The sequence below is a fragment of the Strigops habroptila genome, chromosome 11, assembly GCF_004027225.2.
Source record: "Strigops habroptila isolate Jane chromosome 11, bStrHab1.2.pri, whole genome shotgun sequence".
NCBI lineage: Eukaryota > Metazoa > Chordata > Aves > Psittaciformes > Psittacidae > Strigops > Strigops habroptila.
In genome coordinates, this window is record NC_046360.1 from 13,982,603 (window position 1) to 14,010,476 (window position 27,874).

General features: G+C 49.6%; 1 protein-coding gene across 6 annotated transcripts; it reads right to left on the reverse strand.

Moving 5' to 3' along the window:
- ASCC2 (activating signal cointegrator 1 complex subunit 2) lies at positions 1 to 27,268 on the reverse strand. Of its 6 annotated transcripts, XR_003993772.1 has the most exons (20): positions 25,404 to 26,508; positions 24,840 to 24,939; positions 23,607 to 23,765; positions 22,921 to 23,091; positions 21,161 to 21,290; positions 19,213 to 19,280; positions 17,445 to 17,555; positions 16,432 to 16,544; positions 13,920 to 13,994; positions 13,275 to 13,382; positions 11,798 to 11,866; positions 10,980 to 11,054; positions 10,119 to 10,305; positions 9,334 to 9,548; positions 7,163 to 7,282; positions 3,428 to 3,652; positions 1,665 to 1,773; positions 1,224 to 1,300; positions 355 to 723; positions 1 to 263 (listed from the first exon to the last, which is right to left on the reverse strand). XR_003993772.1 is itself a non-coding variant. In XM_030501615.1 (19 exons), exons 1-19 carry the CDS (start codon positions 25,577 to 25,579, stop codon positions 555 to 557), a joined length of 2,457 nt encoding a protein of 818 aa, XP_030357475.1. In that variant the 5' UTR covers positions 25,580 to 26,508; the 3' UTR covers positions 1 to 554. The 6 variants fall into 6 exon arrangements, 5 of the variants coding, with proteins under 5 accessions (XP_030357475.1, XP_030357477.1, XP_030357478.1 ...); XM_030501615.1 differs by having other exon boundaries at positions 1 to 723; XM_030501617.1 differs by lacking the exons at positions 1 to 263; positions 25,404 to 26,508 and adding an exon at positions 27,208 to 27,268 and having other exon boundaries at positions 278 to 723.
- Positions 27,269 to 27,874: the final 606 nt, after the last annotated feature.

Below are 27,874 nucleotides of genomic sequence, written 5' to 3' on the forward strand. Positions count from 1 at the left end.
TAAAAGGTCCAAATCATTTATTTGCACATTCTGTTTTCACACACCTCACTCTAGGGACAGAGATTTATCAGGTCTTGTTCACCTGAACTCCTGTGTCTGCCAGCCACAGGAACAGCCCCAGTGTTTTCCTACCAACCTTCCAGTTGTACCTCAGGATAAGGCATTTCAGCAGAGCAGAAAGCTGTGAGGGCTGTTCCCGGGAAGCCTGGCTCTTGGAGGGACCTGGAAACCCGCCTGGGTGGTGGGGAGGGCGCAAGGAGCCCCTAGGAAAATAAAGTTCTCAGAATTATAAATAGTACAAAAGGAAAGGAAGGGCTGGTGCAGCCCAGGGGCATACACACGTGTCTCTCTGACCTGGAGAGCAGTCAGGGCCGGCCTGGAGGGCAGCTCCTTCCCGTGGGCACCCACAGGACCTGCAATTCCACGTGAGCCACAGCACCAGCTATTGATCATGACGGCCCTGGGCCAAGGGAGCACTGAGGGAATGGAGCACAACTGCCTCCTGCCAGGCAGAGGACTGGGGGTGATGCAACACCTGCACTAACAAGAGTCTCTCAGGAGGGGATCATGCCTTTACTGCGCTTCCTGTCAGCCATGGCGCGGCGGTTGTGGTTCGCTCTTGTGCTTTTGTTTGCTTCCTTCTTCCTCCGTTCCTGCACCGTCTCCCGGTTCTGCCCGTGGCCCTTCACGTTCCCAACCACAGCAGAGCTGTCGTGCTTGTACCTGGAGTACACAGAAAAGGACATCACAAGCAGCACACTGCACCTCGGGGGACAGAAATACACCGATCCTGAGGAGCAGATGGGTGTGAGGAGTTCAGACATCCGGCCTCGAGCCTCGGCTCAGCCCAGCTCTGCAGGACTTCTGCAGGAGCCAGGATCAGCGCTATGCACACAAAGACCACAGCCTTCAATGCATCAAGTCTGACAGCTCAAACCAGCCATTAAATGGTCCCAGAATCCGTGTGGGAGCTGTCCAAGCTCTGGGAAGCTGTGCTCTCCCAGATCCTATCTTGCCCAGGGTTCTGCTGTGTATGATAAAGGGATGTCCCTACCCCTTTGATGGGATAGAACAACCAGCAGTGAAGTAGAAGCTGGGTGAGGAAGTTACCACCACCGTGGTAGTGACCCTGACGTACAGGGATGTTAAAGACCAGGATGCCCTCAACAACTCCTACTACCTGCAGAGCCCCTGTTTCACCCGCGGAGGTGATGCTTACTCACCCCTTCCTCGCCAGGAACGCCAGGCGCCGGGCTTCAGCTCGCTCCCGCAGCACCGCTGGGTCCTGCACAAAATGGTCCTACCATGGGAAGGAAGGAAAGAGGTCAGCAAACTCAGCAGATCCTGCCAAAGGCTAGAGCAGGAGGGGATTCTGCTGGACCATGGAACACAGTCACTTCATTGTCCGCTATCTCTTCCGGCTGAGCTGGCAGGATTGGTGTCAGTGACTCTAAACCTGACTGAGACTTCTCCCCTCTGCCAGCAACACCATCAACATCCCTATTTCCAGTATATCCATGGCAGCAGAGCATTAGTGACACTCAAAGTGTGCTGCTGGCATCACCTGTCTATGGAATAAAGGAGATGAAACCTCTCCATGGAGGTGAGGCAGATAAGCCGTACAGTAAATCTTAACATGACTCCAACCACAAACTAAGTGTCACCTTTGTTCTTTCCTTTTCAGCTTCCTCCTCCTCCTCTTCATCCTCTTCCTCTTCCTCCTGTCCTTCCTCCTGCCCTTTAGTTCTCAAGACCTGAGGAATTGTGAAGGGCCTGCGAATTAAGACACAAACAGTCAGCAATGGAGACAGTGCAGCCACCAACTGAACAGCAGCATCCTTTTGGGTTTGTATCCCAGCTTCCAAAAATGAGAATCCACAAATTTCATGGACTTGCTGCTTTTTCCAAAGAGCAAAATAAAAAGAGACCCAGTAGTTAATGACACATTTACTATGGGCAACTGCTGAGCCCATGTTCTTCACTGGGAATGTCCACAATGAAGCTGTTACTGAACACAATTATGGTTAAAAAAAGGAGCAGGTCAAGAAAATCCTGAAACCTCACAAGGAATTTCTCCAAGGAAACAAGTGCTTCCTCTGGGAGGAGGGGATCCAGTCCCAGCCCATTACTAAGCAGAAGTAAACTTTGCTAGGCTTTAGCTCAAACTCAGACAGAAACATTCATGCTCAGGAAGTGCTGTGGTCCAGAACCTCTAGGATTGGCCAGTGGTTATCCACAGAGCCCCAGTTTCATTGCTGGGCCCCATCCCAGTTTCATACAGGGGGAAATACTTGGAGAAATCCATCAAGCTTTGTGAATCACCCTGAGCAGCAAAGGCCCTGAGGTGGTGGAGGCAGAATTTACCACATGCCTATAGCTCTTCTTTAATATATATATATACACACACACACATTATCTATATATATATGTTTGTGTGTGTGCTTAAGTTCTATTGGAATTCAGATCCACCATCCCACTATCACAGAAATAAATGTAACACCAGAAATGCCTTTGTTACTTCAGACCTACAGATGTAGTTTTCCACAGTAACATCCACTAATTGTTCCTCCTGCCTCTCTAGGAGCAGTGAGCACTGAGCACCTGAAGCAGGAGGAAAGACCTGAGTGCCACGCTGTTCCAGGCAAACCACTAAAGGATTTAAACTGAAGCCTCACCATGCTTTAGGAGAGGGAGAAAACCACAGTGAAAGGGGCAAAGGAGCCCAAAGATGCATTTTGGTTTGAGGTTAGAAATGGTGACATCTTCATAGTACACCAGAATTTAAAAGGACACTTTTAAAAGCTGGTTTAACATTTCTGAAACACAGGATTTCTATCTCTGGCTCTTATTTCTCCAACAAATATTCTACAATCCCCATCTCAAACTAACCCTTTGCTCCCTACAGCTAACCGTCGCAGCTGCCTGGCCTTGTGCAGGGTGCTGTGCAGTCCTGCAAGGACTGGATTCCAGGTGTCAGAGGGGACTGGAAGGAGCAGCAGCCTCATTGTTCAGTTTTCCAAATGCTGAAGTTTTCCTCTGTTAACCACCAGCTGCACTCACTCCTCATTATTCCAGACAGCCCATTTCCCCCGCTGCAGGAGCGTTGCCTGTGAGCAGAAGTGCTGCTGAGTGCAAGTTCAACACAACAGCAAATTCCCCTCTTAGATGTGTTGATTAGTTGAGGGAATGGCTGAGTCCTGCAGACACACAAAGTGGGAGCCTGAGAATGTCCTGGGTGCATGCCACAGCAACACTCCTACTGACAGGAGAGGAGAGACCCAGATCTCCCTCCTGGCATGTTACAGAGAAAGTAAAGCACACACATCCTCATTGACAAATGAAGCCAAAAGCCAGTGCTGAACAGGCTCGTGTGAGCCATAGTGGCCATTCCCATCGCCCTCCCATCTACTGAAGCCACAGCACCTACCTCCTACTGATGAGCTCATCATCTGAGTCAGCATCATTAGCCCCCACTTGGTTTCCATCATAAGTGTCGTCGTACTCGTCCTCGTAGTCCTCCCCGTAGAGCTGAGCCTCCCCGTGCTGCACAGGCAGCTCCTCCACCACCAGGCTGTACTGGCTGTAGCGCTCCTTCTGCTCAGCAACCAGGCGCTTGTCATTCAGCAAACTTCTGGTGGTGTCCTTCTCCCTCCTGCACGCCACAGAAACAGAACCCATGTGTAAAGATCTTCCTGAGAAGTTAATTCCTCCCCGTAAGTGGAAGCTGAAGCAACAGAAGTCTCATTTCAAACTCCACAAACACTACTTAAGCCTATTTCCCCTCTGATTTACAACAGGGCTGTTTGTCTGGCTACTAAAACCAGCCACTCCTGGCTTGGAACAAAGTCATTCTTAAACAGAAGCCCAGCAAGATCGCCCAGATAAGACCAGGAACTGAAGACCAACACTGTCATTCGAGACAGAAAGGAAGCTTTTACAGGAGGCCAAATGCAATTATACTCAAGCTGTAATTTTCAGGCCAAGATTCAAAACACCACAAGAAATCCCATGAATGTTGAATGAGAAGCTGTGAGGGTGAAGACTCAAGCCTACAAACCAGCTCTGCCAGGCCCAGAGTGCCCTCTAACACCCTCCTGCAGCATCGTCTCACTGCGGTAGCAGCACAGCCGCAAGCAGGGGCCTGTGTCAGGCTCCCTGCTGCAGACACCTGAGTCCTACAGCCAAGAACCTCAGCTTGCAAATGAGAGAGATTGCAAAAGATCGAGATAGATGGGGAGAGCCAAAAATGAGCAGTGCAGCAAGGAATCAGCACAACTAACAGTGGAAAAGCACAAACCAGAGCAGACTTGTGACTGATTCGACCTGCCTCAAAGCATGTACTTGGTTTTTGCGAATTTAGGAGGCAAGTCAATGATAGTCATTTTAAAGGGAGGACCAAGAAGCAGAATTCTGATAGAGCTGTTACAAAGATGCTGTGTCTCAAGCTGCATAAGCATAAAGCCTTTAAAGTGCCATTTTTCAGGCCAGCCAAGTACATGCTTCCAGCACAGCAATGAGGGATTGCACTGTCAAGTATTCACAGGACAACTTGCAGCCCTCCGAGTCCAGGAGGAACATGCATCAGTGGTGCTTTTGGCATCTGGATATTAGCAGGGAAAGAGCCTGTCCCCAGCAGACTGCCAGTCACTCCAGAACAGACAGACATATGTGACACAGAGCAAGCCCAGGGGTAGTCATCCAGACAGCCTGATCTTCATTAAGAACCTCAAATCAAAGTAACCTTACAGATAGATGTGGTTCCCTCTCTTCCATGACTCACTCTGGTACCTGCCTGCATTTAGCTGCAAAACACCCTACAAAGCATGTGGTTAGTTCACACATACCCAGCTGGGATAACATCTTCTGCTGGTATTCAACATGAGCCTGAACTAAGTGTTTGATAATTGTCTCCTGTTGAGCTGGTCTGATGACTGCAGAAGAGCTGCAATGAAATGTTTCAGGCACCAGTCCCAGGAAAAGCAGTGGGATAACTCCTCTAGTCTCATGGTGCTCAGGACTTCAGGTGACAGATTCAGCTAGCAATTATGGCTGGACAGGCACAGACAAGTGGGATTACTTTTCAGGATCGGCAGAGAATCACATGTATGCTCATATATTCACTTCCTCATGCTTGTTTCTCTCCCCATCCTGGTGTGACTTTCTCTTTCACATCAACACTCCCTGCCCCAAACTGCTTATGCTTATCCACATAGCAGCTAGCACAATGGGACCCGACCTCATCTGGCTCTGGAGACATCATGCTTAGGCAGCAACAACACTGTAAACACAAGCACAAGTTGTCTAAGAACAACTGTTTTGGCAGGAAGTTGTAGCCTGAGGGAGGCCAAGAGACACCAGGAACATCAGCAGTAAGAGGATAATCCTGAGAGGTCATGGAACAGCACAGCAAAGAGACGACAACTTCCCCAAGGAGTGATGTCACTGCTTGAGAGAAGACACAGCTTCCCTGGCAGCAGCAGGAGGGCAATGCCACGGGAGCAGGATGCCACAACCCAGCTCAGGGATCACGGAATCCCAGCCTGGTTTGTGTTGGAAGGGACCTTAAAGCTCCTCCAGCTCCAACCCCCTGCCCCGGGCAGGGACACCTTCCACTAGAGCAGGTTGCTCCAAGCCCCTGTGTCCAACCTGGCCTTGAACACTGCCAGGGATGGGGCAGCCACAGCTTCTCTGGGCACCCTGTGCCAGCGCCTCAGCACCCTCACAGGGAAGAGCTTCTGCCTCAGAGCTCATCTCAGTCTCCCCTCTGGCAGGTTAAAGCCATTCCCCTTGGCCTGTCCCTACAGGCCCTTGTCCAAAGCCCCTCTCCAGGTTTCCTGGAGCCCCTTCAGGCCCTGGAGCTGCTCTAAGGTGTCCCCTTCAGGAGCCTTCTCTTCTCCAGGCTGCCCCAGCCCAGCTCTCTCAGCCTGGCTCCAGAGCAGAGCTGCTCCAGCCCTCGCAGCAGCTCCGGGGCCTCCTCTGGCCTCGCTCCAGCAGCTCCACGTCCCTCTTGTGCTGTTGCCCCAGAGCTGAACTTTCAACTTTCCAAGCTCCTCAAGTGATCTGCAGAGGGAGCTCCCAGCAGGGTTATCCCATACACTGGCGGAACCTGGACAGTGCCCTCTGGCCTTGTCCCGCTGCTGCAGCACTACCCGTGTGTGCAAGACTTTGGGGAGATGGGAGGTGACCAAGCACACAAGCCTCCTGCTGACAGGTTGTTGCCTGCACTCTGAGCAACGCAACGCCATGAGGAGAAAGGTTGTGTCGGTGAATTCTTAGCTATGGACGCTTCCAAAGTCATTGCCTTGGCCAGAGAGAAATCAAGTTTTGGCCTGGCTGAGCCAGTACAAACAGTAGAGCACTGCTGCTGAGAGGCTGTCTGACTGCCCTTGGGGACAGAAGCAATTTTCTCCTGAGAGTTTGGTGCAGCTTTGCAACCAAAACCTGCAGTGGGAGCTCCCAGGGTCACACAGCTCAGTCTCCAGCCAGACTTCTTACATTCTGTGTAAATACACACCAAAGTAAAGACCACACTTGGCAAGTTGAAGTGTTCCAGAAGAACCTGAAACAAGTCAGGGATATTCTAGAGGTGACATCAATGAGAGCCAGCAGGGCAATGCCCTAACCTGAATTTGAACAGGGCATGGCACAGCACAATATGCCAAACTGGGCAGAAAGCAAAAGAAATGCCTTGCTGCAGGGAGCTTACAGCAGCAAAACAAGAGTAGTCTGTACCCCTGAGCATTATCAGATTGTGAAGGAGATGGCTACTGAAGCTTCACCTGCACCTAAACCAGATCGCTCTTTACTCTCAGTTCTGAGCCACCCCAGGCTCACAGAGGTGGCTGCTCTTCAAGGTTTGTTCTTCAGTGCAGTGGTTTAACTTTAAGACCAAGAAGCAAGAGCCCAACATTACGAAGGAGCTTGGCAGAGCCATCTCTAGCAGCACACAGAGGAAAGCCCACTAGGAAACCCACTAACTGAAACCACCCCCCTAATAGCATTCCAGTTTACTTTCCCAAAGAAAGAGGTGGGAAACCTTTTTGCTCAGCCTTACCCCCACCACAGAGTCCTGCAGGAGGTTTGTATGAGAAACAGAATTGCAAGGTTGCACGTATCCATCCCTCCTGACACACAGGGTTAATCAAGGGTGCATGATACTCACCTCTTGCCCTTCTGAATCCGAGAAACATCCACTGAATCCCTACTGAAAACATCAAACTCATCGTTCTGGAAAACATTATAGCGAGAAGTGACCAGAGGAGTCGGGTCTGGCTTCAGCTGCCTGTTAGAATGAAAGAGAAAGAGAGAATAAAAGCAAAGGTGAGCTGAGGAGGACCAAGTCCTCTCCCTCCCGAGGCCTTGGGTTAGTCTTTGTCAGCCTCCAAGTCACCCATCACATGCCAAGGTCCTCTCTGTGGTGCTGGGTCACCAGGTTACAACTCCTTCCTTTCACAGCCACGCTTCAGTACCTGCACAACCACTCTGGGGCATTGGTGTAAGATAAAAGGCACCAGTTCTGAAGCTTATCTTTTGGGGCAAAATAAAGCAACTTACAGAAAGCAACAAGAAAACTCTTCTGTTCATTTAAGACTGAGTAAAACTATGAGCAGCACAGAATAGTCACAGACTGCCTGGTCTCAGAACAGCGACTCAGCAAAGCCAAGCACTAAGTATGATAAATTACATGCTGGAAAAGATTCCAGTAATTTGCTGCTGTTGATTTCAGGATATGATATTTATCTTCCTGCAGCTCCATCTTTACTCTCTCAGGGTTCCAGGTTTACATTTGTTCAATTTGTAAGTCAAAGGAGCATTATTTTTACATTCATCGTGTTGGTGCTGTGAGCTCAGCTGCTGGCTGCAAACGCTGCTCTGCTCACTCCTAAACCCAGCCCTGATCCCACTTCTCCATTTGCTATTGAACTGACAGCTTTGTTTCGAGATGCAAAAGGCAGGAAAGAAAAACTAAATCCAGCCCTATCTTCTGTAACTGCTGCCTTGGCAGAAAAACCCCAACCCTTCCAAAAAGCCAGCCACCATTTGTGCCCAAGTCAGCAGATGTGACTGTGAGAGCACCAAGATTGTTGCAAAACTAAGATATTTTATATCGTTTTCCTGATAGAGATGCTTTCCTTTTGAACGGCACAATGAGACAGTCTGCCCATTCCCCCATGAAATGTGAACAAACAGCACATTTACATCCTGAGGCTCAGTCAGAAACTGCTGGTGCAGCACAAACACATGCTGGCAGCTGCAGACAAACTCCACCAGCTCAATCCCACTGCCAGCTATAAGCCCTGCGTCCCAGGTACGAGCCAGGGAAAGCTTGTCAAAGGGTGGATGAAAATGGAGCTGAATTGCACCCCCGGCCTCTCCCAGGTTTAACTTCCATCACAAAGCAGGAGCCTGTCAAATACCATATCTGACTCTGCAGGCTGAATTTTGGATTAACCAGTTCCTCTGAAGATGCCCTTTCCTGCAGGACCTCTGGGAGTTAACACCTATGACCCTGGCCTCTGCAGCAAAACAGCATTTGAAGGCAACACATGCTATTGCCCAGCCCAAGCCAGTGTCCCCATGAAGCAATTTTAATGATTCTTATGTGAGCATTTAATGTACAAGTGTTTTTATTCCCCATCACAGAACACAACCCAGCATCTGCTCTACTGAAATGCTGAGCCGTGAACGTTCCATTCCTCTGCAGGGACACGACGAGGGCAGAAAGCTAGTGACAGCTAGCAGTGAGCAGCTCTCATTGCAGCCCCAAAAATGCACATTCAACTTCTTAGAGCTCTACAAGTGTCTAACCCTCAGTAAGAACGATGTTCATAGAACCACAGAATCCCAGCCTGGTTTGGGTTGAAGGGACCTTAAAGCTCCTCCAGTTCCAACCCCCTGCCACGGGCAGGGACACCTTCCACTAGAGCAGGTTGCTCCAAGCCTCTGTGTCCGACCTGGCCTTGAACACTGCCAGGGATGGGGCAGCCACAGCTTCTCTGGGCACCCTGTGCCAGCGCCTCAGCACCCTCACAGGGAAGAGCTTCTGCCTCAGAGCTCATCTCAATCTCCCCTCTGGCAGGTTAAAGCCATTCCCCTTGTCCTGTCCCTACAGGCCCTTGTCCAAAGCCCCTCTCCAGGTTTCCTGGAGCCCCTTTAGGCCCTGGAGCTGCTCTAAGGTCTCCCCTTCAGGAGCCTTCTCTTCTCCAGGCTGCCCCAGCCCAGCCCTCTCAGCCTGGCTCCAGAGCAGAGCTGCTTTAGCCCTCTGTTAAATGATAACCCACAAACAAAAACCCCCAAAAGACATCAAAAGCCATGCCAGAAGCTGCCCCTCACCTTTGCATTGTTCGGTCCAGCTTATCCAAGTATGGCACCAGCTTCTCTTCTAGAATGTTGTTGATGACCTGCTCTGCATTGTAGCTGTACTCTTCCAGGCAGGCCAGGATGAAGCCCTCACCGAGGTCTGGCAGCAAGTCTTTCACTTGAGAGATCAGAGAGTCCAGCTCCACCCCTGAGACCCTGGCGATGGGCGCAGCCGCTGCACCAGCACACTGCAGATACCAAACACAAGTGGGGGCATTACTGGGGAGAGACAGCAGCTGAGGGCAGGCAGGAAGGCATGGTATGAAAAGGGAAAGCAGCAGTCTGGGTTATCTGAATTTAATCACAAAGAAGTCAAAGGCTGAAGTCAAAAGAAGAGATATCAGCTAAGTTGTTTATACTGCACAAGGTCTATGACACAGACTTGGGCACACAACTAGTTTTGTCTGTCCCTGAGTCAGCAAGGACGCTCTGGAGAATCCCCTCCTCAAATAACCTATGAACTGTGCATTAATAAATACATGAACTACAGTAATGAGGCACATTATCTGAATACATCACAGCAACAGGCAGCCCAAGCCAACAGGAGTTAGAGGCAATGTGCTCCAAGACAAAGCCAGGCTCCAGCTGTGGCTTTGCTTCTCACTTCCCAAGGCACATGGGGCTGCACTGAAATCGAGCAAAGGTAAGAAATGAGACTGAATCTCACTAACCCCCAAACCTGAGCAAACCAACCCTCTCTCCACAGATGAACGAGGCAAGGACAGAAAGAGCAGGACCCAGTCCACAGCTCTACCCACCTCATCCTCTGACACATATCCAGCCCCGAGCTCCTCCATGTCCCCAGCAGTGCTCTCCAGCATTGCTGACGCTCCATTAGATGCTGCTGCTGGTGCTGGATCTTTAATGACTTGTGCTTTTTTCCTGTCCACCCCTTCCCATGCACTTTCCACTGCTTGCAGGATATAGGCTGTCCTGGTCTCATCTCTAAGAAGACACCATTAAGGACATTTCTAGATGTGCATATCCAGACATTGCCTTGAAGAAACTATGTGATCTTCAGCAACTCCCAAGCCTGTGCCTTGATCAACCTTCAAGGAATCCCAGCCTGGCTGGGCTGGAAGGGACCTTAAAGCTCCTCCACCTCCAACCCCTGCCACAGGCAGGGACACCTTCCACTAGAGCAGGTTGCTCCAAGCCCCTGTGTCCAACCTGGCCTTGAACACTGCCAGGGATGGGGCAGCCACAGCTTCTCTGGGCACCCTGTGCCAGCGCCTCAGCACCCTCACAGGGAAGAGCTTCTGCCTCAGAGCTCATCTCAGTCTCCCCTCGGGCAGGTTAAAGCCATTCCCCTTGGCCTGTCCCTACAGGCCCTTGTCCAAAGCCCCTCCCCAGGTTTCCTGGAGCCCCTTCAGGCCCTGGAGCTGCTCTAAGGTCTCCCCTTCAGGAGCCTTCTCTTCTCCAGGCTGCCCCAGCCCAGCTCTCTCAGCCTGGCTCCATAGACACATGACTCTCCCCTTTCTTTTTTAGGGGATAACTTTCTATCACCCATTTCCAGTCCTGCAGCTTAACCAGAGGCAGCAATAGTGTAAATGCCACGGGCACAAAGGAATCCAAGAGCAGCCAGGTCTGCAAAACCCCAAGGTGATGGTGAAGGATACAGCGTGGAGGATGCTTGCTGAAGCAGGCTGACATCATCCTCAACAGGAAACAGCTTATCATAATCACGGAGAAATCTGAAACCCCAGAAACAAGTTTAATCAGTCACACTCAGTCAGTCACCAGCAGACCTGTCACACGCTGCTGGCCCTGCCACGTTGCTTTGGCCTCCTCAGGCAGGAATACATCTAACCCCTCGCCCAATACTGGATTCCAGCATCCATTGCCAGGTCTGATTATGCTCCCATTACACTGCAGCAAGACTTCACCACCCCCCCCGCCAGCCATCAGACCCCTGCAACACTCCTCAGGATGTGAAGACCCACATTACAGCGATATGAAGTGCCACATTACAGAGAAAAGAGAGTTTATGATTTGAAAATGATCAGAACAGCAGCATCGTTGGGAGGCCACGATCGAATTCCCAGTTCTGCCACTTGCTCACTTTGCACCTGCAGCATCAGCACTAAACACCTTTCTGTTCTGGTCACCCTAGTTGAAAAGCAGAGATTGGTAATAATAGTCTAAGCTGTCCAGGTAGCTAATGGCTAAATTGCTATCCTCCTCTTTGAAAGCTTGGATTAAAGAGAGAGAAGAATAACATTCTCCAGCGTCATGCAACACCCTCCTCACCTTACAGTAAAGGCTGCACTGCAGTGTGAAATCCTCTCACAGCAGCTCTCCCAACTAGTCAGAATGATTTCCAACTCCCAAATGTCTCATAATACCTCATAATAATGTCTCAGGCAATTCTGTTGTAAAGAATGGAAGAGGAAGGCAAGCTGACCCTCCCCTTGGGCCTCTTTGCAGCCACACTCACCTCCTTTCCTGGAGCACTGAAGTGAAGATCTGTAGGAATTCCTCAATAAAAGGCTGAATGTTCTCACAGCTGCAGAAAACAATGGCACAGAGTGAACTGGTGGTAAGCATTGCACAACCTCCACATTCCCCCTCACTAGCCAAACTAGTCACGCTCACACATCAAGAGAAAACCCCATCTGAAAATACATTTCAGACCACTTCGGGGCTTTCAGAGGAGCAAAGGGTCAAATAGAAACAAGTTTTACCCCTGGAGACATTCAAGGCCAGGCTGGATGTGGTTCTGAGCAGCCTGATCTAGTGAAGATGTACCTGCTCACTGCAGGGGGTGGGAACTAGATGAGCTTTGAAGGTCCCTTCCAACCCAAACTGTTCTATGACTCTTCTCTGGCTTCAGCAAACATTTCAGCCAGCTGTGTCTACAGCTGTATCACAGTTAGAAATACAAGACTTGAGACAGACTTTAGAAGTCATGCTTTGACGCCCCAGACTTGCATCATGCAGAAAAGGGTGTGTAATGCTTTTGTAATTGTGGTCTTATTATATGTCTTGGGATTATAGCAGTGAACCTCCCAGAAAGTATGTGCTCACCTGGGTAAGAACACAGGCCAAGCCAACTCCTCCTGCAGCCTGTGTGTTAGAACACCCAAACCTCCCACTGCTGCTGATGCAGCAAGCCCACAGCCAGACTGAACACTCTCTGCAGCACCTCAGTGCTGGGAAAAAGGCAGTTCTTCAGAAACGAAAAGTCAAGGAAGCAAATTCAGGTCTCTCATATGGAATTCCACCAACAGACCCTCCTCATCTCCCTGGACAACTCTACTGATACCAAATGAGGGCAAATATTTAAGCAGAACAGGAGCTGCAGAGACCAGAAACCTTCAAACCCTGTAACATGTACAGGCAAAGAGAGAGCAGCCCAGGGGAGGCCTGGCCTTGCACTCCAGATCCAGGCTCTTGGCTCCATCCCCAATATGTAGCATGATTTTGGGCCATTTCACTTCTCTAACATAAGGACAGTTATACTTGCCTTCATTTTGAGATTACTCACAGAGCTATCAGCTAACAATTTTCACAATAAGAGGGGGGAAAAAAGCAGGGAAAGGCACCAGTATCTAGATTTAAAATGAGTGTTTTCACTGGTCTGTAACACTGCATCACTCTTACTGTGGTGTCTCAGCCAAGGTGTCTACACCCACCGTTAGAATTTGCAATTTAGCCACAAATTAAGGTTGGAAAGTGTGTTGGACCACAGCATCATCTCACTCTAGTGGGATGTGGGGTCAATACACACAAGTTCTGGATCATACATCTTCCTCTGGAGCATTCCTGCTGTGCAGGACAACAGACTTCTAATCTTAGCCAAAGTCTATGGCTACAACCCCAACACAAGAACAGCATCCATTCATTTTCTCCAGTAAATTTCCCTCAGTGGCAATCAAATAACTGGCTGGTACCACACGTCCCAATGCCAATACCTGCTTTCTAAGATGGGCTGCAGACAGACTTGGTTTATTAGGATGTGAAAAGCTTCTACCATCTTCTTTCTGGAATGCGAAATTCTCCTCCACAAATCAGCAAAGACACTTCAGAGAGAGTAAAAAGACACTATTAGAATCAGCACGAGAAATGTGAATCTTTAACACACCTTTACTCCAGAGTTAACCCTCCAGAGGGGGGATTTCATTAGCAGAATCATTTCTTTGCTGCAAGGACCAGAGATCAGAGCCATTTCCTAGTTATGAAGGAAAATCCATGTACTAAAAGTTGGTCTCAATCACCAGCTAGACACAAGACATCTCAACTGTACCAGCACAGCCTGTGCCTTAAAATGAGACTCATTTACACATAGAGATATCATTCCTGTTTTCATGCTTTGTTACAATTGGAATGCATCTCCCATCAAATTCTTCTCAGACAGCAATGCAAGAACTCATTAGTCACCCCGCTGCCCAGGGAAATTTGGAATTAGAAAAGTCATCCCCTTGGAGTTCTTTGAAGCAGCATAAAAAAGACAGAAAGACTCCATGGAGGTGAGTAAAGCAGCATGAAGTGAATTCTTAACTAAGCCCTGGGAGAGTCCTATTGAACAAGAAAGGCAAAGCCCCTGCAGCCACTGTCACCTGTTGTCCTCATAGTGCCTCTTCTTGATTGCAGCTTCCAGCTCAGGAATTGCCAGTTCATAAAATGAAGCTAATCTGGAGAAAGGGGCAAGGAAACAGTAACTGTCACCTGAGGTTTCAAAATTCATTTGCCAAAAGACAAGTCAAACTGTTCATTTCATTAGCACTCACTAGCATTACACTATTTTGTAATTTGTGCCCTGAAACAGGAGCAAATATGCTTTTGCCAAGGGCCTGTAGGGACAGGCCAAGGGGAATGGCTTTAACCTGCCAGAGGGGAGACTGAGATGAGCTCTGAGGCAGAAGCTCTTCCCTGTGAGGGTGCTGAGGCGCTGGCACAGACTTTTCCCAGAGAAGCTGTGGCTGCCCCATCCCTGGCAGTGTTCAAGGCCAGGTTGGACACAGGGGCTTGGAGTGACCTGCTCTAGTGGAAGGTGTCCCTGCCCGTGGCAGGGGTTGGAGCTGGAGGAGCTTTAAGGTTCCTTCCACCCCAACCCAGGCTGGAATTCTATGCACTAGACAAAAAGCAACACTGAGGAGATCATCAAGGTACCTTTGAAAATGCAGGCACAGAAATGCATTTGAAAAGCACTGCATTACTAAAGAGAACAACAATCTGCCAAACTGAGAAACACCCCAAACACAGATCTGTGGACTGCAGAGAGCTGATGCTGACACACTCGAGCCCATCCTAAAACACCCCCTTCCCCCCCAATATCCTCATGGCCCCATCTTGCTCTATGCTAAAACCAGATATGAAACTGGGTATGATTTCCAATAAAGTCTTACTGGTCTTGCTATTCAGCTCTGCTCTAGGTGGGCATTTAGGTGAAGGTATCGAACATGCAGAAAGCCTAATAGCACTTTGCAATGGGATGGGGCAGGGAGGAAAGAAACAAAGATAGCCTGGTCCAGTTTCGCATTTTCCAAGGCAGGCAGCCCACACGGACTCTTTCCTCCAGGGACAGAGCCCCAGGAGATGCAGACCAACAGCCAGCGCTGCTCCCTCAGTAGCTGGCTCTTACAAATCATGATTTGCAGCACCGCGCAGGAGAGCCAAGCTGAACTGATGAGCCGAGGCTCCATTAGGAACATTATGTCCGTGTCTCCTATTAAGAGCCAAACATGCTAAATGAGTATCCTTGAGGCAAATGTAGCAGAAGCTCATGGATACTTTTTGTCAGGGAGAGAAATGAGCAAGTGCCAGCAGATGGATTCAGCCACACAGAGGTTCCAGGAGGATGACACATAGATCAGTTTCCCTCCCCACGCTCCAGAGCTCCAGACATTAGTCCATACTGAGAAGTAATGAGAATGTTGCTGTTGTCCCACTGCACGGAGATCAAGACTGTTTTAGCACATCTCTGACATCAGCAGTAGAATTAAAAGCAAAAGGCTTTCCTCCCGGGACTAACCAAGCGTGGAAGCTGTGCTGCTCGCCAACTCAAACAGCCACCAGCACTCCACCAATCTGCTGGTCCTTCAATAACCAACCGGACCGCAACACCCAAGGAGGACAGCAACCCACCCCCCCAGAGCAGCATTACTCAACCTGTGGTCCATAAAGCACTGCAGCTGCGCTGCTTCAGAGGCCTGCAACACAATTGGAATTGTGCTCATTCCCAAGCAAACAAAACTGGGAAATAAGGACAATAAATTAACACTTCAGTGGCTCCTAACCAAAGGCAAGAGTCTGCAAGATGGTCTGGGGGATTAAATACCTGGAGCAAGCTGAGTAAGTGCTACTCAAAGACTTGCAGCCTCTGTGGGAAAACACTCTGCTGTCTGGTCCTCGAGACCATCCTGACTCATCACCACTGTGATCCAGAGCTGGGCTGGGAATTAGCTGCCAGCCCAGCTGTGATGATGCCGGCTTGTCATCGTCTCCCAGGCACTCAGCTTCTGCCAAACCTCAGTACTATTCTCTAGCATAAAACTCAGGCAGAACATCAAATAAAACCATTTCTTTTCAGACCTCGATGGACTATCACTCTGAAATACTTTCCACTTCCCTTGCTTCAGGCCCTACAGCAGAAAGCTCTTTTTGTCCACAACTCTTATCTCCTTGCCCTCTCCACCCCACCAAGTGGACATCATGGTTGTCCGGCTCTAGGATCACTCAAGGATAATGAGGAAGGTGAACAGATAACAGGCAAGCTCCAGACATCCCTATATTCGTTATTTATCAGTCTGTATTCCTGTCAGTGTGAACCTCACTGTCTGCAGTTGCATTGGCACAGGGTGTCCAGAGAAGCTGTGGCTGCCCCATCCCTGGCAGTGTTCAAGGCCAGGTTGGACATAGGGGCTTGGAGCAACCTGCTCTAGTGGAAGGTGTCCCTGCCCGTGGCAGGGGTTGGAGCTGGAGGAGCTTTAAGGTCCCTTCAGCCCAAACCAGTCTCTGATTTATGATTAAATGTCAATATCAACGGTGAAGGGACTGGGCCAGGACACAGCAGAATATTCACTACTTTTACTTGGCCAAGCCCAGCTCTGTCTGCAGGCCAAGATGTACCTGTAACAAAACTCATGTTTCTGGAAGGTCTGGCAGGCCAATGGGAAGATATCAAGGAATGCCCAGAGTGTCGTGCAGGTGTCACATAAGTACAGCACAATGTCCTTCAGCTCCTGAGAGAGAAAGAGCAATTACTGAGAGAAAAGCCAGGCAAGTTTTCCCAGGAACACAATACAACCACCAGGGCCACACCATGTTCAGACCAAGCCTTGTTTCTGACACAGCACAAAGAGTCTGCTATGAATTATAAACACATGACACATTAATGGGTCTAGAGGCAGAGACAATGTCCATACGAGAACTTCTGTCCTTTAAAGATTTATAATGCATCCCCACTGCTCACTCACATCCAAGATGCTGTGAAATAACAAGAATCCTCAATATATCCTGTTTTGGACAGTGGCCATGGCCTCCATATGTCCTCCTCCACATATAGTATTGCTCCCCATCTAGCTGGAAGCACTGCATAGCAGTAACAGGAACTAAAGGGACAATTTCAGTGGTCCATTTCAGTGCAAGATGCATTTCCAGGGTAGCTGCAACACTCCCACACACAAGCTGCATAAGTAAGATTTTGCAGAGCAAGCTCACTGACATGGGCCCTGTCTGTGCAGCACCCAGCACTGAAACCCCCTCTTTAATTAACTAAAGCACTTCTGTTAAAGAAACATTTCTGAATTAAAACCAAATCAGCTCTGCCCGCAGCCAGGGCTCCCGGGAGCCTTCTGTCAGCTACTAGTAAGTTATGTCACTTACAAGCTGGTTAAGGGAAAGAGATGCCAGGTTTCACCCAATGGATACGGTTGAAATGCACACGAGCAAAGCAACCAGCTCAAGGTGGAAAGGCTTTGTCATCAAGTCATATGACAAAGAGTGAACTAATGACAGGGAACCACGTGCTGCATGAGCCACCCGTGTTTGGGAACAGAATGACCCTCTGTGGTCTCAATGCTCCCCAGACTGTTCAGTCTGCAGGACAGCAAACAGCAAAGGACAAGAAGCAACAGTTCTACCTGGAGGGGCATGTTTCCTGGAGTCACATTTACTTTTTCTTCCAATTTCTGGGGCTCAGCAGAGGCTCCTTCACACTGCAAACCACACTGCTGCAAAATATTGTTGAATACCTACATCAAGAGAAGGGAACAGTGTTAAAACAGGCAAGGGAAGGCAGTAGGAGATGCTTTACCTTGTTAACAATCACTGCTATGATCATGTATGCAAGCTGGGACTATTTCCCTACAACATGGAGCTGTGTTGGGTGAAAGCTGCAACAGACTCTCACAGGCTATAGCAGGAAGGGCCACGCTGCACTTCTGAAACTCCATGCAGCCTGCAAGTAACTGAACTGCAGCTGCATGTGGTTGTGGTGCTGAGACAGGGATTGCAGCTAAGCCAGATCCTTAGCTGGGTGAGAAAAACCAGCCAGCAACACCACTGGGAGGCCACCCGGGATCCCTATTTGCAGTGGGACAACTGGGAAGTTAACACCACCTCCTGCTTGCGAGCTAGTCCCAAAGCCTTCCTGTTAGCAGGTTAGCAGGACAGAGTTTGGGGCTCTTGTTTATAACCAAGGAGTCTGGGAGAAGCTGATGGAATTAGGTTCTGGATTCTGAACCCACAGGATGTTAGGTTCTAACATCCTGTGTAGTAAGACCAAATGAAAAGCAACTCTGTACACCTGCACCTTGAGAGCTTTGGCAAGCCCTCCTCCCCAAGACCTGGGAATGGGCAGCTAAAGGTGCTCAAGTTGCATACTGCGGGTCAATATTGCTATTCTACAGGGCATGTAAGCTCCTGAACCTGCACAGGTATCAAGCCCGTTCAGTGACACTGTAAGCACATCAGTAGTTTTCTGGATCAGTGATCTCTGAGCTGTTATATCCACACACTTGGGAAGCAAGGGCATGGCCCTGCAGCAGTCACCAACACACAGCAAAGAAACCAGTGCTCTGCAGAGAAACTGCTCCAACATGGTACATCACAAAAAGCACCTGGAATCTCCCCTGCCCTCCCACTGATGCATTTGAAGGTCTGGTCTTGCATCCTAGGATATTTTTTAAACAAGGTATCACCTCTGGGATTTACCTCTAAAAGTTTCTTAACACACAGGGAAGAAAGGATGTGGGCTTTCAAGCAGTGACATTATTGGTGTCTTGGGGTAAATGGTATCTTGGGTTTGTTTATTTTTGAGGACATAAATACGACATTTTGAGGCTATAAAGATGTCAAAGCACCTCGATTTCCCCCTCAGGTTAAATATGAATCCCACTTACTGAGTCTGGGGAATATAAAAGCTGCTCATAAAAATGAAAGCTTAGACATGGAGAGGTACAAAACAGCTTTTGTATGGCAGCAGTGCATCCCTTCCAAGAGATTTCCATTTACTCCTGAGCAGCTGCAGTCCTACCATGAACCCATTCCACTATGTCAAGTAGACATGTCTATGGTCTCTATTTTGCTGGTTTAAGTTTCAGTGCTCCTCTCTACCTGGGACTGGTGGGGGATAGAAGGAATACTTTTTGAGCTGCCTAATGAAAACTCCTTCAGATTAACTGCAGAGAAGGCAGAAGCTGAAGGAAGGTCATAGGAAATGGTCATCAAGAAAGAGTTTTAGATAAAGGTTCCAAACCTGCCTGAGACACATCAGCATCAACTCAAGAAAGTAAGCACTACAAATGCATTCTGCCTGCCTATGACCACGTTTTTGCTCCCTTCCACCCTTTAAGCTGTGCCACATTTCCAAAGGAAATCCCAGCCCTGGGCTGAGCAGCAGAGCAGTACCTGGAGGACAGTGGGCAGGGTTTCGTCTAGGTCACTGAAGTAACTTGGTTGTTGGGTGAATATATTTCCTGAGAAGAGAAAGGGGGGAAAAAGAGACCATTTCCCATTAGTTCAGACATTCATGGCAATGAGCAAATGTGCATCAGCAGATGTACTGGTGTTATGACTGATATCCCCACTCCAGATGCAGCTAATACTCATTTAGGACAGGGGCAAGGCTCTCTCCTCCTGAGTCAGACTCCTGCTCAGTCTGACTGATAAAGCTGCTGTGCAACTGCAGGACTGGTAACAAGGATACGCTCACCAGAGCAGAGCAAGGGAGACGTGAGACGATTCCTCCAGAGGCTGGAACAATGAACAATGCAAATACAATCCCTGAACATTCCTACTTCCTGCATTTGACAACTGGAGTTGACTTTTAATTACTGAGAAGAGCTCAGCATGCACTGGGAAGTGTTCTGCAGAATATTTCTTCAAGGTAATGAGGCTTTAGCAATACCTGCTATTGTATTACTAGGGCTTCATTATCTCTACAAAATACTCCACTGATTAACAGCACAGCATAAATCCTCTGCAAGTAAGCCCAGAGGCTGCCTGTTTTCCTGTGAGTTACTGTTCAGACCATGAAAACTAACAGAGTTAACGTCCTTATCCAAGGGCAGAGCACGGGTAAGAGTTATGAGACAGGTCTCAGAACAATTTATACCCTGAGAAGAACCAGAAGTTGATCAAGTTCTGACTTACACACCAGAACTGCTGTGCCATTACCGCCACAACATAATCAGGTGAGCAAATCACTGGTCACCCCTGTGCAGCATTACTGCATTGCACTCCAGAGCACATGCAGAATTCAAATGAGGTTTCACACACTTGGGTCTTCTTTGGAATATTTTAAGAGCCAGATAATCTAAGCTTCACCTCTGAAAGAGAAATACCCATCCTGTCATGCCTCCTGTCCACCTCTGAGGCTTGGCAGGTGAATTCAGAGTGGAAGTTACTGAAAGAGGATAAGGGGTTAAAAACCACATAGGTTTAACTAAGCTTTTCTGGTCTGGTAATTTGGCTGCATCACATGATCTCGTGTTAGTCAACATGGAAATGAGATTAAAATAGCTACCAAAGGAAGGACAAAGTTTCATTGCATGAATAGCAGACAACGTGGGTTAGAATTTAGGTAGAAGAGCTCACTTCACCCAAGGTTAGGTTCTCTTCCATCTGCTCAGGTGGATGTTAAAGATCACAAGTGGTTCCCTTGTGAAGGGAGCATAGGGTGAGTGCAGCAGCTAAACCAGTGTGCACCCACCTTCATTATACACCTCAGAAGTGAGGTGGTACTTAATATGCACTGGCCACCCAGACTGGCTGTACAGATGCAGGGAAATCTAGTGATAAGCACAGCTTGAGCAATGCTCAGAACACGCTGTGGTTTGAAGGCACTCCACAAATCAAGGTCTGCACTGAGATTTCAAGCTCTCCTGCTTCACAGACCAGAGATTACCTCACGTTGCACATTCCCCTTAGCTCCCAACTCCGCAAACACTCATGTGAGCAGTTGGACTGTGCCCATCTTCAGACTCTCCTCTCTCCCTGCCCAGGAGTTGAATTGTTCCCCCCTTGCCATCTCCACAAGGATTTTACAGAGCCCTCATGGTCCCCTTACAGTGGCTGAGGACACGTTTAACTGGCATGGGCAACAACTGCTGAGGCCTAACTGAGCCTTGGTTCATGCCCAATGCCACAAGCCCCACTCAGGACAGCAAAGCAGCAGGACACAGTGCTTTCAATGACATCAATGAAGATCACAAAATCCGATGTAGAAATTACAGATTCTAGTTGCCACTGACCATTTCCTTTTCAGAGCACTTACATTGGTATAAAATCCCACTTGCCACTATGTGAGTAAGCAAAACACCTAAATGCAACACGTTGTTCCTTGGCTTTAACTAACCGATCATCTTCTGGAGCAGGAGACCATTTCCTTTCCCAAAAAGCACACAGAGATCCAGGATCTTCGGGATGTCGAACAGGAAGTTATTGTAAATAATTTCTCCAAAGACAGAGGGGGTGATAAAATGATCCTACAAAGAAAAAAACCCAAAACCAGTAATTTAAAGGATGATCTGCATCTTACTCTGCAAGAACTCCAGCATCATAATGACACCTGTAAAAACACCTCCCAAAGGTGTATTCAGGACTTTATTTCATAGAAGGCAGCAGCTCTGCTTACACCAGCCTCTGCAGCACACCCCATCCCCACTGCTTGTCACTGCCATGACACTGCCCATCCACATGAAGTGAACCCATCAATCTAAAAGTTAAAAGAAAAAGCTCCTACAGCTCATTCAGTTCCCAGACCTGGCTCATGGCATGGCCAAAGAGCTGAGCTGACACAAGAATGGTTCAGCCCAGGTGTAGGAATGAGAACCAAGCACAGGAACACCTCAACTGGCACCAACACTGAAAAACACCCACGAGATCCCAGCCTGAGGTTAGTGGTACCCTGGAAGAGTAGAGTCAAGGCACCAAAGACAACTGCATCAGTGACAAGTAGGAAGCAAAGCTGGGAACTGCAGCTCTATATCCTGGCTGCTGGAACACTGCATCAGAACCACTTGACTCTCAACACTCCAGGAATTTCTGCTAAAATTCCACGTGACAAGTGTGTCTGACACTAAGAAACAAGCAAGGTAAACCGTGACTTTGGATTTTCAGATAAGAATTTGCCTATGGTGGTGAATGTGTCCAACCCCAGTGAAAGGCAGCACACACATTCCCTGCTTCAGCTGAGGGACAGAGCTTAATGCTGGCTGGGGCCAACTTCCAGAGCTCCTGCTGACCGCCTGCAGGACAACAGACTATTCATTCTCTTCAAATTACTCAAGTATAACTTGGTGTCAGATGCTCACTGCCTCACTGGAGGGGTAAGATCTAATCAGCTCCTGGAATGAAAGCCACCACAGAGGTGTCGAGTGCTGCTGCTGAAGTGGTGCCAGCTGCAGGCTCCAGCATTCCTTCTACCTGTTCCCGCCCTGCTCCTCCACCTCCCACTCCAAGAGCTTTCCTCAAAACATCCTGAATGTCACCATTGTGACAATCAAGAGAATCAATACGGCACTAAATAACACATCATGAGCTGAGGATATCAAGGAGTAATTGCTCAAACACAAGGTGCCTCACTCACTCATCCTGCCCACAGGCCTTGTGAAAATTCCACAGCTCCCGATGGGAGTTGCACTCACATGATTAGGGCTGAGTGTGGCTTTCAATTACCATGCCAAGAAAACAGTAATTTAGAGCAATTTCGTTGTGTCCCCAAAACCTGGGGAAAGTTCAAGGAGGGCCAAGGATCAGGACAGGTTATGTGACAGTGTGGCACAGAGGAAGTGGCACTGGGCCCTGCAGAACCCCTGTGCCATGGAGCCGCACGGTGGCCAGCTTGCTCGCTCTTCTCTTCCAGGGATGTATCACACCCCCACCTGTGGCTAACCTGCTATTACTGAGCTGCCTGCCTGGATCTGTTTCCTAAGAAACCATCCCATAGTTCAGATGCTTCAGCTCTGAGTGGTTATCATCTCCATGGAGTGAACAGGCTGATAAAAACAGCCAGGGAGAGGCACACAGCTGGACGCACAAGGAACACCATTAATTCCTCTGTGTTTTCCCTACGCTGCCCAGCCCAGAGCACCTGGAAGGGAATGAAATCCTCACCTTGGACTCCTTGTGAGTGGACATCCTGAGGAAGGTGAGGAAGACGCTCCGGTGAAGACCCCTCTGCATGTCGCTCACCTCGGGGTGACAATCCAGCACCGCGTCGAACTTGCGAGGGGCAAAGCGCAAGTAGGAATCCAGACACTTGTGAAGTGTCTCATCAAATATCACCTTGCACAGCCAGAGACAAGGAAACAAAGAAGGGAATGTCACACATCCAGAGGCTGTGCTCAGGGGAAGGCCACTTCAACTTGAAAGTGATTTAAAACATTCTAGAGGGCTAAAAGGAGTCCCACATGCAGCAAATCCAAGCAAACTCTTCAAATCCACAAGGAAAAAACTACTGGGACTTTCTTTGCACTCTAATTGCAGTAATTAAAACGCTTGACAAATGACATAGAATTCTAGAATCAACCAGGTTGGAAAAGACCTTTAAGATCATCAAGTCCAACCGTTCCCAGCACTGCCAAGGCCACCACTAACTCATGGCACTAAGGGCCTCGTCTGCACAGTCTGTGAACCCTTCCAGGGATGGGGGTGCTGGGGCAGCGCTGGTGCTCGCTGGGGGCTCAGAGGGAGGTCATGTCATTAAGTGCATAAGGAGCATATGCAAGTCTTTATGAAACTGGTTTAAAGTTCATGGCTTCGAGAAGCACCTTCTTCAGTGTCCACAAAACAATTCTTACCTGGCACCAAAATTTGTCATGAGGCAAAGCCAGAAGCCAGTTCAGGTCATCTGCAATGAATCTGGCTCTCTCCAAGAACTCTTCCACTAAAGCAGGGTCTCTGGCGAGGGGTGGCGGTCTGTATAGCACAAAAGACCGATCTGCTTTTATTTCTGGGTGCTGCAGAAAGCCAAAATACTGTATTAAAACTACAGACCAAGAGACAGGAATGCCCAGTTACCATGTGCACTGCTCACTGAATTAGGAAACCAACACAAAATTGCACTTGAATACAATTTGCCATTCAGTTCCCTGGTAACTTCCCATTTTCTAATCTCTTTAGGCGGGTTATCAGCAGGTTTGTATCCTTATTTATCAGCAATGTTTTCAGGCCTCCATAATGTGGTAGATGTTGCTCCTTGCACTCTGTTAACCAGAGCCTTGCAAAGCAGCCCTCCCACACCTTCAAAGCAAACAGGAGCCGCGTGGTGCTGTGCCTCCGAAGCGCGGCTGCGCTCTCGCTTTTCCCTCCTAACTGGTTCTTGCACAACATTCCATGAAGTCAAACTGACACAGCCACCAAACAGAGAGAAGAAACATTTCACTGCCCTCCCCAAAGGTTACTGAACAGGCTTTGCCCAAATACTCCCAGCCTAGAATGAGAATGACACTGAAGAGCAAGCAGCAGCTTCAAGCTCTGCCTTAACCCACGTGTACACCCAGGTACGTGTGAACCTCCTCAAGCCAGCAGCCCACTTCTGCAACGTGCCCACAAGACCCTCTCCTCTCTCTCTTATTTCTGGGAGAAAAGGGTTACATGGATTGAATTTCCTCATTTCACCAAGCAGAAGCCACAGAGTGGGAGGTCACGGGATGCAGGGAGTGGATGGAATTATCCCAGTGCTATAGCTCTGAGATAAACTTTACACAGAGCTTGCAAAAGCTCCCAGAGCATCCCCTCTATGCAGCCAGGTTTACATTGCTGCTCCTTGAAAGAATAAGTAGTTCTGGAGGACACAGTTTGCTGCTGATGTTGAACACAGTAAGTTTTAGTTGTCTTTTTTTTCCTCCCAATAGTGGGTAAATGAAATCTCAACTGTCTGAATGTACTAAAACACAAAAAACCTTCTTGTAATAGGCAAGCTAAGCAAATTTCATCACATCCCAGACAAAGGGTAGTTTTACCCAGGCTTTAACATAAGATGATTATTTATTAAAGGTCTTGTTTTGGCGTTCAGGAAAAAGACATCTCACCAGTGCTGGTAAAGTTCTCATCTTCCCTGTTTTGGGATCCCTTTCTGTCAGCTGGAGTTCATCTAGAGGCAGTGCCGGCATCGTGATGACTTGGTCCTGTCTTCAGCAAACAGAAAACCAAAGGCAGCACAGGGTGTACTTTACAAGGTCAGTCAAGCAAAAGCATAACAAAAGAGGCGACACACACAGCCTTCCTGCACCACGCAGGGCCTGCAAATGGATTTCTACAAAGCAATTTATCCACCACCCAAATGCCAAACCTCGAGGGAACAGCCAGGAGCCACCTGCACGTGCCTCAGAACCACCCTGTAATGCGGTGCTCTACTTCCAGCCTGTTCCTCAGTGAGAGGCCACACGTATCGCCCAGGACAATAAAAACCAGATGGGAACGTTGTTTAATATGAAAGCTTGATATTTAAATCTGGCTCCTGAAGAGCTGGGCTGAACTCTTGGCTTCTGCTGTCTCTTTAATGCTTGCAGTCTATCTCCTGACAGTCCAAACTGGAGAAGCAACCAAAACACAGTCTGCCAACATACCATTAAAGGAATATTTTTGGTGCTTACGTGGCAGAAGCAGTCAGCACTCCTCCAGATAGAGTGTCCAGGGTGAGCCTGCAAAGAACAGCCTGCCTTCCCCTGCCACTTCCCACCTGCTCGCCAAACCACGTTTGCATTTCCAGCAGCAGTTTTAGGCTCAAAGATTTCAATTCCCTTCCTAAAATGAACTGCGACTCAAACATTAGAGTGATTCAAAAGCACATCCCTTCTGTGCATGTTAGAGAAGTTCAGGTATTAACAGCAAGTGCCAACTGGAGGTTGACAGAACTCCTCATCTGCTGGGGGATGTGGAGCACTAGGATTTCTGTGACATGGAACTACATAGTTATGTTCTGGTAAGGTCTAAGCTCACAAGGCTCCTCGAGTGCACATTTCATTGCATTCCCATTGCCTGGGCAGAACAGCAGTTAAAAGCAGAGCAGTGGCTCTGCAGCCGAGCAGTTTGGACAGCAAGAGAAGGAGTAACACTTTTAGCTCCAGGGAATGTGTCACCTGTGGATTTAGGCAAAAACGGTGCCATTTTGGCTCTCATTTGAGCGTTCAATTTGAAAACAAAAAATAACAGTAAATAACAGTAACAGAAGTTTTCAGCAGAGCCACACCAACACACACAGCTTGGAAAACATCAATTGTCTTTCCAAGGGAGCTTAGATTAGAACATTGACAAGAGTGTTTTCAATGCTTATGATAAACAGTTTCTTTATGAAAAGAAATCCACCCCAACAACTTCTCAGCAGAATCAGCTGGTTTTCATCTTGTAACACATTTAATTTGGCTCTCAAAATTTCTGCAGCCACTCTGAAAACTGCACATAGAGCTCTGTGTTTGCAACAAGGAAAAAAAATGCCTCAAACCATCAAAGTCTTCATTCCAAGTCAAAAACATCTTGGAAGAGAGTGGGCCCTGGCCAAAAGCATATTCAGCTGGAGAAGAGAATAACCCTGAATATGGGATCCTCAACACAGAGGATCATTCCCGATCACTATCATGTGCTTTTCCTGACCCGAGAGCTTTGGTCTCAACTACAAGGACATGATTAATGATGTCAGGCACACTGCGTAAGAGCCAGAGAGCCCTGACACAGAATCCCAGCCTGGGTTGGGTTGAAGGGACCTTAAAGCTCCTCCAGCTCCAACCCCTGCCACGGGCAGGGACACCTTCCACTAGAGCAGGTTGCTCCAAGCCCCTGTGTCCAACCTGGCCTTGAACACTGCCAGGGATGGGGCAGCCACAGCTTCTCTGGGCACCCTGTGCCAGCACCTCAGCACCCTCACAATGAACCAGACTTGTGCCAGGGAAACTTATTCTCACAGCAGCAGGAGCACTCTCTGCCCTGACATCCCATCAGGCACACAGACAGGGGACCCGGGGTGAGCTGCACGCTGCCGGTCACCACGGGGAAGGGTGTGACACCCCAGTTTCCAGCAGCAGCTCTGTGGTGGGACAGGCTGCTGAGGAGCCCGGCCAAGCCCTGGCCACTTCGGGGACACCAGGGCTCCTCTTGCCCCCGCTGTCCCCTCGGGGACCCTGGGCAGCAGCAGCACACCCCCCCGCTCAGGTCCCAGCCCGGCACCGAGCCCAGCTCTGCCCACACCTCCCCGCACAGCCCCGGCCCAGCCACCCACCCATAGCCCCGAGAACCCCTCCAGCCACCGGCCCATCGCGGCACCCACCAGCTGCCGCCACCGGCCCCGCGGCCCCCCCAGACCCCGCCAGCCCCACAGCGAGCCCCGCCGCTCCGCACACCGCTCGGGTCACCGCCGGCCAAGCCACATCCCACTGCCCTGGGCCCTGTCACCCTGCCCCGAACCTGCCGCGGCCCCGAGCGCGCGGTACCGGCAGCCACGTCCCGCCGCAGAACAGCGCTTCCGCTACCGAGCGGAAGTGGCCGGGGTGGGCGGGACCGGGGGCGAGGCGCCGCCGGCGTGAGTCGGGCTCGCGGTCTCGGAGCGGCGGTTGGGGCAGCGGCTTTGGCCCCCACACGGCCGGTAATGAGGGGCATGGGCCCGTTGTACCGCGGGAGAGGGAGCCCCTGCCTGCGGCCGGCTGGTGTCTCGTTGGGAGAGACCCGCCGGTTAAACCAGTCACCGTCCGCACCGACCGTGCCTGACGCCAGTAAAAGCCGGGTCTGAACTCCCAACGCAAATCACGGCCTCCCGATCGGTGCCGGGTGACTGCTGGTGCCTCGGGCAGGGACAGGGCAGGGCGTGACACGGCAGAGCTGCCGGAACCTCGGGCAGAGCGACAGGGCGAGGAGGGGACCCTGCCCCTCTGCTCCGGGGAGACCTCCCCTGCCGCTGGTCCAGCTCTGGGGCAACAGCACAAGAGGGACGTGGAGCTGCTGGAGCGAGGCCAGAGGCCCCGGAGATGCTGCGAGGGCTGGAGCAGCTCTGCTCTGGAGCCAGGCTGAGAGAGCTGGGCTGGGGCAGCCTGGAGAAGAGAAGGCTCCTGAAGGGGACACCTTAGAGCAGCTCCAG

Coding starts and splice junctions, on each gene's coding strand:
- ASCC2 (XM_030501615.1), bottom strand. CDS start 25,579: ATGTTTGAGTCGCAGTTCATTTTAGGAAGGGAATTGAAATCTTTGAGC. Junction 24,940..25,403: donor GTGCTGACTGCTTCTGCCAC/GTAAGCACCAAA, acceptor TGTTTGCTGAAG/ACAGGACCAAGTCATCACGA. Junction 1,774..3,427: donor GATGAGCTCATCAGTAGGAG/GTAGGTGCTGTG, acceptor CTTAATTCGCAG/GCCCTTCACAATTCCTCAGG.